The sequence below is a fragment of the Chaetura pelagica genome, unplaced genomic scaffold (genome assembly GCF_000747805.2).
Source record: "Chaetura pelagica isolate M959 unplaced genomic scaffold, ChaPel_1.0 scaffold358, whole genome shotgun sequence".
Taxonomy (NCBI): Eukaryota; Metazoa; Chordata; class Aves; order Apodiformes; family Apodidae; genus Chaetura; species Chaetura pelagica.
The window spans coordinates 675,159-684,429 of NW_009954233.1; the positions used below are offsets into that span (position 1 = coordinate 675,159).

Genomic DNA, 9,271 nt, shown 5'->3' on the forward strand with positions numbered 1-9,271 from the left:
CAGGTATTGCTCACTCCCTGCTGCTAAGTTTAGGTAAGCTTTTGAGAACCATCCATCTTCCTCAGTCCAAAGCATTTTATGCTTTAGCCCTTAGTGGTAACAGAAGCCTGCACTTTGCTGAGCCCACTGAAGCTAACTCCTGTGCTGGGAGGGGGCTGTTTAGCCACACACACAGGGAGCAAGACACTGAAAGCAGAACGCAAAGGGTGTCTCGTCAGCACATGATGTTCAGAATACAACTCCATTGTGAGACAGGTTGTGATTTTTCTCCAGAGGAGAAAAAACGAAGAAAAAAACAAATCAAGACAGAAGAGAGAACACTGTACGAGGGCTTGAAATGACTGAAAACAGCTAAAACCAAGTCCTCCCCTCAGCAAGTACCAACCGCAGGAGAGCGTCGAGTATCCGAAGCTGTTTGGACCTGCTCATCTAAGCAACCTTTACCAAAAGGAAGAAGTCTTTCTTCAAAAGTCATCGGAGCCTGTCAGTTCTGCAGGAGTTCCTTTTATGTACTTGCTCTGCCATTCCCTTTATTTCATCCCATCAGCGAGGCTGGGGTACCTGCCAGAGGGCACGGGGTGGCCTTCCCAGCAGAGCCTCCTCTCCTCTCTAGGCAATTGGTGACTGTCCCAAAGCCAGACCTTCACAGCGCCGTCTCGCCCACGCAGACCTTGTAGGGTGATTTCAATTTTCTGCACCTAAAAAGGACAACATCTTATGATTTTCACCAGCCTGACTGAAAACCGCAGCAGTCCGAACAGAACCTAAATCTAATTGCCTCCCTCATTCAGGCAGCCCCACTGAAACCCACGTTTCAGACAACCACAGCATTTGACCCGCCTGGCAGGTCAGGAAGCTGAGGTGTGTAGTGTCAGCTCCTTTATCACCAGAGATCAGCAACAGGCAAGAACACACTCCCAGTGCCCTCAAAATTCTGCCCACTGTTTCTTCCTGCCCACTGTTTCTTCCTGCCCACAGGAATCCAGATCCATCTCCTCAGAAGGCTGGGTATCTCCCGTACCTCTTTCTTACGTAGCAGTAGATGATGGCAAGTATCCCACTCGTCAGGATTCCCACACCAATTCCCACAGCAATGTAGCGCTCGTAAGAATTATGGGCATATGAATTCAGTGTTAAATGTTCACACCTCTCTCCGTTATAACCTGCAAGGCACCTACAAAATAAGCACACACCATGCAAAAATTATTCAGAACTTGTTATTGCAGGGACACGTATAAGTTTTCATCAGTTTGAAACAACTGAGAACTAGTCTAAATGAGGATGGGCTGAATCTGGTGCTCACTCAGAACCTCTTCACTCCACCAAGACTACCAGTTGCCCCAGTCTATCTAGTTTAAAGCTAGCTTGAGTACTGCAGTCACAGCACCAAACACAGTCTAAACATATCCTCATCACAGAGGGTGTGGACAAAGAGCAGTGTGCTCTGCTGATCCTCAGCTGCTATAATGTCTCCCAAGGCTAAAGCTGCCCAGTATGGACCCTACAAAATTTGAAGGACACGTTGTCCTGATTAATGTCTAAGCAGTTGCAGAGCAAAGGAGTGGCAGCTGACATCTTGGAAGATTCTACCCCCAATTCACTGCACCACTATGAAAATCTGCTTATTCCTCTACTACTTACTCTAGCACCAGTGTGACGTGAGATGCCATCACAGCAGTGACCCACAAAGCTGTGAATTTTCCTTCTCCTTTCCTTAGTATTACACTAGCACCACTTCCTTGTTAACAGTCCTGAGCCACCACAGCACTCAAGTCTGTGCCAAACTTTAAGCCTGCAAGTACTTGACTGGCACTTGAAAGTTGTGGTCTGCTGAAAAGTAGTCACATTTCATTAGTAACACATAGTAGACAAAGAAACAATGCTACTCTTTTTATTTCCCAAGAAGATACTATTATAAGCAGGATTCTTTACTTGCATATGGGTTTCCTCAATTCACTGTGGAAAGCACAGAGTCCATTGATACAATAGCTGTGGTGTTCCTCAAGGCAGGTCTGCATCAGCTTCAAGAGCTTTGGCTGCTCGGTGTAGTCTACTGAGAAAGGGGAAAAAGACATGTTGAATTTGGGAAAAAAAATGACTTGCATATATTTTCACAACTCAAGTTGCACAGATACTGCCTGCAGAAGACACTTATTACATAGATTTACTGTGATGTGTTGGATGAGCAGACTCAAACACTGCTAAGCAGAACAAGCTTCTAAGACATTCCAGAATAGTTTCAGAGAAAGAACAAACTGCAAATAAATTATGTACAAAAATTATTATGGGAGATTCATCCAGGGTAACATCAGCACAATCCAACCTCCAACACAAATCAGCAAAACCCTCACAGGAATCTCAGGGGTTTAGGGGACACAGTGAGAGCATTTAATTATTCTCAGCATGCCTCCCAAGTGAAGTTCAAGTTATTAGTTAATTCCTTTCTTCCTTTTCCCCATCACAAGACAAACTATTCCATTTCTAACACTCCTGCCTGCCAGCTCTGCAGCTAGGAGCAAGTGATGGTTGGTGGGAACGCTCCATCATGGTCAAATGTCAGCAGTGTCCAATTATGCTTGTCAGCACTCAAGACTGCCTGGATAGTCTTCCCACACAGAAGCACTGTCTGCATCTATTAAGCTTCTGAACGTGGGCAAAATTACATCCACTCAGGTCAGTAAGTTTGCTTCTGCTTTCCAAGGACTGAAAATTACTGCCTTATTCCCAGCCATGGTGGCTGAAATGGGAATTAAGGAGAAGTTGGAGCTGTTCTTGTGGATCTTGTGTCACTGCTCTCCACTGACAAAAGAGCTTCGGAGCCCAGCATCAAGGCACCCTCCTGTGCATAAGGGGTGCAGATCCCAGCATGAATCTGTAACACGGGAGCAGGGGTGAGGCAAGTGAAAAGAAAGCTCCAGAGCTTCACCATGACAGCAAGGATCTGTTTGAACTGGTCTCTCCACCTAGTTACAGGAACTGCTGGTGGGGTGGGGTGTCCAAGCAACGTCTGACTATTTCAGGGGACTGTTTTAGGTGATGGCTGAGGGAGATGTCTTAACCGAGTGTCTGTCAACACCAGCTTTCAGTTATGACCACAAGAAAAACCACATCATGCAGGAAGGTGACAAGGTCTGTTCAGAGTGACTAAACAATGGTACAGCAAGCAGAAACCTTCCTTTCTGACTAAGTGCTCCATCAATGTCTGGAGATATTACATTGATGGAACCACTGTCATAGATTTAAAGCCTCTAGCCTTTCTGTGGGCAACTCAAGATCACACACCCACCCTCTGAATTTCCAATCAAGTTCCAGTTTGAGTCAATTAACAGTAGCAATCCCTGCTGTGCACTTAGCTAATTGACATTTTCCTCTGTTCTTTATGCAGCTCCATCACAGAGATGACAAGTGATGGTCAACAGCTCCTCTACACCTGCACCTTGGAGTAAAGCACATCTTCAGTTGTGGATGCTGTGGTGTGGACACCGAAATGTTACCCAGATCAAACACCACTAATTGGAAAATAGTGCCCTCTAAAACCAGACAGAGTAATCACAGTTCCAGCTTATCAAGAGACTTGAAAAGAACAACAATTCAAGTCTGCTTGAAAAAGAACATGTTGGTTTACTGCGCTTTCTTGGGAAGAGCTACATGGGTGGAAAAAAACATGTCTTGCTTTAAAATGTACTAATTTGGGCTGAGGAAAGGGAATCTTTTCCATTCTTGTATGGAAAAACAAGCTTCTCTTCATACTAATGGCTGACCTAGAGCTAGAAGCTACAAACCAAATGCACAGTTTCAGCCTAGCAATGGAGTGACACGGACAAAGCAAAGGACATGCCAAGGTGGCAGGCAACGATGCGTCTGATGAGGACCTGAAGCAGCTCACAGGCCAGGTCTGGTGCAGCATCACCTTGCAGTGAGCTCTAGGCTACCCCAGCCAGGTAGCCCCCAGAAACTGAAACCAGAGTGGTATCTCTGCTACAGAAAGTCCTGTGTAGGGCACACACACATAGTCTTGAACTACACGCTCTCCAAGGGAAGAAGTTGGTGCTGGCTACAGCTGAGCTCTAGGATCAAACTCTGGCTCTTTTCTGGCTGGCTCTGGGAATGCTGCTGACAAGTTCCAGGGACAGGCTGGTTGGCTGAGAGCACAGTCAGCACAGGACCAGGCCTTGAAAGGACAGCTTTAAGGAAGAAAAATTTCAGAAAGGACAGACTTCAGGAAGAAAATACAGATTTTATGACAAGAGATGTAAGCTACTACTTTCTGCACAGGAAGACCAATGCTCACTGCTGGGGAAAGCACAAGGGAAAATAAAGCATGTGGTAAACAGAGCTGCCTCTCCTTGAACACTTGGCACCAACTGCTCTGAATCCCCAATTCAGCACAAGAAGGAGTGAACAGTGCACTGTGAAAGAGCTAAACAACCACTCAACAGGCCCCTCCAATGTGTGCTTCCTGCCTCCCAAGGTACTGCTCTTCTACCAGGCCCTGAGAAAATGTCTACTGCACAGGTTCAATATTTCACTTCTATCTCTCACATATAGGGGAAGAAAACAAACAAGGACAGTAGAAATCAGCATGCCCCACCCAACTCTACTCAATCTTCTGCCAGCTGGATTTACGCAGCCAGAACATCCCTCTTCATTTACCTGCTGCTGCCGGGAGGTGGCAGCCTCCCATCTGCCAACATCTGGAACAGACCTCACCTCATGCAGGTATGTGAAACTTCTTCCCCTGAGTGCCCTGGAAGTTAGTCCTGTCATTAGAAACCATGGTCAGCCTAGAGCAGAAACCTGCCTAGAAAGCATCTAAGACAAACGTCCTGCTGCGCAGGTGACAAACGAACAACACTTTCCTCCCTCCTTGACAGAAGCAAGAGCTTTGTCCATTGTGAGTTGCAAGATGAGATCTTAAATGTACACACAAGATTTTTAAGTGTTTGTTATTCTGACGTTGCAAAATACAAACTACCTCAGAAAGAATGATGAGTCTTGAAAAGAAAAAGAACAATTTTCTAACCCATCCCAGGGCATTATGCTAATTCGTATCGTATTACCCACCTAGATACTAAATAAGTTGTTGAATAAACACATCCATGTGCCCTTTCATGTCACGTGAGGAAAGAAAAGCATGCTGTGTAAGCACTTGACAGCTGCCTGCAACTGAGTCATTCCAACAGATACAGTTGGCAAGATCTGACATGAAATCAAAACTACAGGAACTTGGAAGCCCAGGCATGCCAAAACTGACAGACTGGCAACAAAAAGCGTGTCAGCCACTGAGACCACGACAGCTCAGCCTTCAAGAATGGTGAGTTGGGGAGGAACAGGAGAGTCAGAAAGGGGAGGGAAGGGGTCAGCCCAAGGTTCAGGGCTTCCCTTACAGGCTGCACAGAAGACAGATCATGGCAAGAAGGAACCTCGTTTTTTTCCCCAGTAAAACCATGCCCTTCCCTACTCCTGGCTGCCTGTTTTGCTAAAAAGACTCTCCTTCAGCCCAAATGGCATCAAAAGTTCTTTACCCTGCCAAGTCAGCTCCCAGCCAGGCATCCTCTCCACTATCTTTTTTCCCTGTGGCAGATCACCCAGCCTAACATTTCCTAACCCAGGGCACAAGTAAAGCCTATGTAACAGAAAATAAGCAAGCAACACATGATTGTGTAAATAGGAAGCAAATGGATTGAGCAGAAATTAATGGTTTTCCACAAAATGCACCTCAGTCCCCAGAGGACTTGCAATCCCACGAGAAACTGACAGTTCCTCCAGTGATACTTAGCCAGGGACTAATGTTCTTAGGATTCAGTATTAATGAACTTTGGTTACAAACCTTATTATAAGCTTAACTTGCACAGGAATAGAAGCTACAGGAAAACTTCAGGGAGTTACAGTCAGTTTCTTTGGTACCTCTTTTTAAACATTTATTTTCAATCTTCTTTTTGGAAATGTTGTTTTCTAACTTTTCAGTGGCTTTGTAAAAGGCCATCTGAAATATACTTTTAACCACCCATGTCAATGTGTCCTTGTATGCCTGTGAATTTGCTTCTAGCTTTGAGGGGAACACACTCTCAACTGAAAACACTGGTACCTTGCTGACTTGCACAGCCACAGTTGGCATAAAGGTACATGGGACAATGGCAGACATGGCTGTTTCCCTGTAAACAAGCCTCTTATTTGTTAAAACATGGCCTGCAACTCCCACTTTCCAGAAAGAAAACAAACAGGGTACTGAAGGAGTCACAGCTTACTTCTACTTATTTATACTCCTGTTTGCTGTATGCAGCTCTGGCAGAACCATGTCCCAGACAAATCCACTGAAGCAGACCACAGAGCTGCTCTGACAAATCAACATCTTCCTGACTTCACTTACATATATGTGTGTATACATATATAAAATAGACATTTTACATACATGTATATATGAAACCCACATATACAGTATATATATATCAATGTGTGTGTATATACATACACACATCAATGACAAATTAGACAAAAAATAAAGAACAGTTTGACTTGTTATGAGAAAAATAGAAAGCTTAATGGATCTACCAAGGAAAGCTTGTAAGACATCCTGTGATGACTTACTATTACCAAAAGATGATTTGTATGCATGTTCTTTCTAAAGTACAAAGACATTAATAAGTATCACAGTTAAAATCCTTTCCTCCTTTACTGACCTGCCAAAACCTCAGTTCCAGATCACACAGTTCTCCAACAGTAATGACATCACTAGCACCTGAAGTAACATCAAGAGTACAGCTTGCAGGATAAACACTAAATAGCCTGAGTTCACACTTCAGTCAGAAAAGAAAAAGCAAGAGAAGAGACAGCCAGCACTCTGAAGAGGGCTGTGGAAGCCACAATAGCCAAAAGCAAAACTGCAACAAAGAAAGAAAGCACTGAGTAACAGTACATTTGCACTGTGGACATAAAGATCACATCGAAGACGGCAAGAAACCAAGCATGAGATAAAAGTAATAAAAATAGCCAACAGAAATGCAGAGCATCTATCCAAATTAGCCTTAAAATACTTTCTTCAAATTATTACTGACTTCAGGTAAATGATCCTCTAGCTGGCTAACACTGAGGGGCAGCTTCTACTTCAGAGAGGTTTTTAAGGCTCCATGAAGAAAGCACACAGCTCATCTCACAAATAAAACACACACAAAATTCAACATTGTCCAAGTGACAGAAGCTTTATACCAGCTACCACTGTAACAGATTTTGTTGTGATTTTTCATTTTGGGTCTGTTGGTTTTGGGCTTGGTTTTTTTAAGTGACAGATTGACAGAACAGAAACAGAACAAAAAAAAAGAAATACCTTCAGCGTTGTTTTTTGTCCAATTATTCCATAAGTCTGTGCTGAGGGATGAAACAGTAATAGCTGACTCTTCACTCAGTGCCCCCATTGCTGTGTAATGCAAATAGATGCTTACTGTAACAGAAAAACTCAGTATATCTATTCAAGGTTCACTTCATCCAGGAAACATGTACCCAACTTAATAAAACAGTGATACTATGCAGCAATCTAACAATTAATTTAAAACATTCTTCCCTCTAACTTTCTTTTCCCACAGCATAATTACAACTGTGGGGAAACAAACTATTGTTTGCAAATTTCCAAAAGATATACCCATTCTGTTCTCCATTCTGCTATCTTACACAATTTACAACACAGATACCTGTAACATACTACAATGTTACACCTCCATGCCAGCAGCTTAATTTCAAAGAGTCTGAATTATACTCTATCAGTTAAAATTTCATCCAGGTTCAAAATTGCTCAAGTCTTTCTGCCTTTGCCTGCTTCCCACCCCTCCCACTTACTTCAGAAAGAGTAAACTATTGTTCAACAGAGCCTTGTATTTTACCAAGCTGAAAAGCCTCCTCCAAACCTACCTTTCAGCAAAATATAGATTAGCATTCCAAATGCCATGGCAAGTAGCTGCTTCAACACCTCAGCTCTTCTTTCCAGGTGCCTTGCTGGCTCTGCTTATCTGTGCTCCTGTGTTTTCTCTTGCACTTATATGCCATGAAGCGTCATCTGCTGTTCTCACCAATCAAAAAAAAGTGCATCTGGCAACAACCTCAACCCCCCGGGGCAACCACACATTTATTTAGGAAACTGCTACTATCTAGCAATGAGATCAGGTTTTCTTTTGAAAACCTGGTTTCCTATTACCTGTGGGCATAATTGTGCATGCAAAGATAGTTTTAAAGCCAGGCCTGGTATCTGCCAGAGCAGGGCAGTGAAATACAGGGAAACGAGGTGAGCAAAATGAAAAATGACCTACTGTGAAACACGTGATCTTTCCTTCCCTCAGCAAAGCAGGCCTTGTGTTACTGCCAGGAGGACAGTCAGCTTCAGGATGCTACTCTGGAGTCCAGGGACTAGCCCTTGCTTTTCTTGTGTTCCTTTGTTGGTCCTCCCCACACCTCAGCTCCCTTCCATCCAGAGAAGGAACTGAGAGAAAAGCTAGTGCTGAGATTAGGAAGCCATCAGACACAAAGATAAAGGAGGATGGTCTCCATCAGTCACTGCTCGTGAAAGGCTTTTGATCAGAGGTTCTGTCAAGCTGAGGGGCATGTTTATCACTTCTTATTCAGCCTCCTCCTGTGGACAACACTGAAGCAAGGCAGGCCATCTGCCCTGTGCAAGGCCTGGGGTTGTGCAGGACAGGAGTCAAAAGCTGGCAAAGCCCAGGCACCAAAAAACACAGGTCAGCTGTTGCCTCCTGTATCAGGCAACCCCTTTATTACTCCCACCACAGTACTGCCATAAAAGCCTATCTCTACCTTTCCAAGGAAGTAGATATGCATCATGAGAACAATCATACTTTTTACATCAAGTGTTTGTAGGTCCCCAAGAGGTACCTGTTATACACATTTCTTATACAAAACCACTCTCCCCAGCCTCAAATGCTGTCCAGCTTCCTTGGTCACAGACAGCTTGGAACAAGTAGGACTGGTCTCTCTGAAGGGTACTTATGTAGCCAAACACACCAGAGTAGATCATCCCAAAGGCCCACTTCAGTAACGGACACACACTCATTAACAACCCCAACACCCTCCAAAGCAGAGCCACACACTTCACCATGGCAACAACTTTTGCTTCCTCAACTTTTGAGCTCCAAGCAACAAAAATATTTCACAACTTTTGTACTTTAAAACAAAAAATTTCCAGCTAAATGCTCTAGTAATGCCAGTCAACTCAAGTTCTCCCTCTGTGCTGCACCCTCCTCAGTGATCTGTAGAATTAAATCTAACC

The 9,271-nt window shown here is 44.0% G+C and overlaps 1 protein-coding gene across 1 annotated transcript; it reads right to left on the reverse strand.

The window, feature by feature from the left end:
* Positions 1-643: 643 nt before the first annotated feature.
* Positions 644-7,939, reverse strand: EPGN (epithelial mitogen). Its single transcript, XM_010003626.1, has 5 exons — positions 7,903-7,939; positions 7,325-7,414; positions 1,933-2,053; positions 1,022-1,174; positions 644-698 (listed from the first exon to the last, which is right to left on the reverse strand). Exons 1-5 carry the CDS (start codon positions 7,937-7,939, stop codon positions 644-646), a joined length of 456 nt encoding a protein of 151 aa, XP_010001928.1.
* Between the last annotated feature and the right edge of the window lie 1,332 nt (positions 7,940-9,271).

Bases quoted from the DNA above. Each gene is read 5' to 3' on its own strand.
- EPGN (XM_010003626.1), bottom strand. From the start codon at position 7,939: ATGGCATTTGGAATGCTAATCTATATTTTGCTGAAAG. The intron at 2,054-7,324 runs GTATTTCTTTTT...CCCCTTTCTCAG, and splicing joins GACAAAAAACAACGCTGAAG to TAGACTACACCGAGCAGCCA. The intron at 699-1,021 runs GTACGGGAGATA...TGTCCTTTTTAG, and splicing joins TACTGCTACGTAAGAAAGAG to GTGCAGAAAATTGAAATCAC.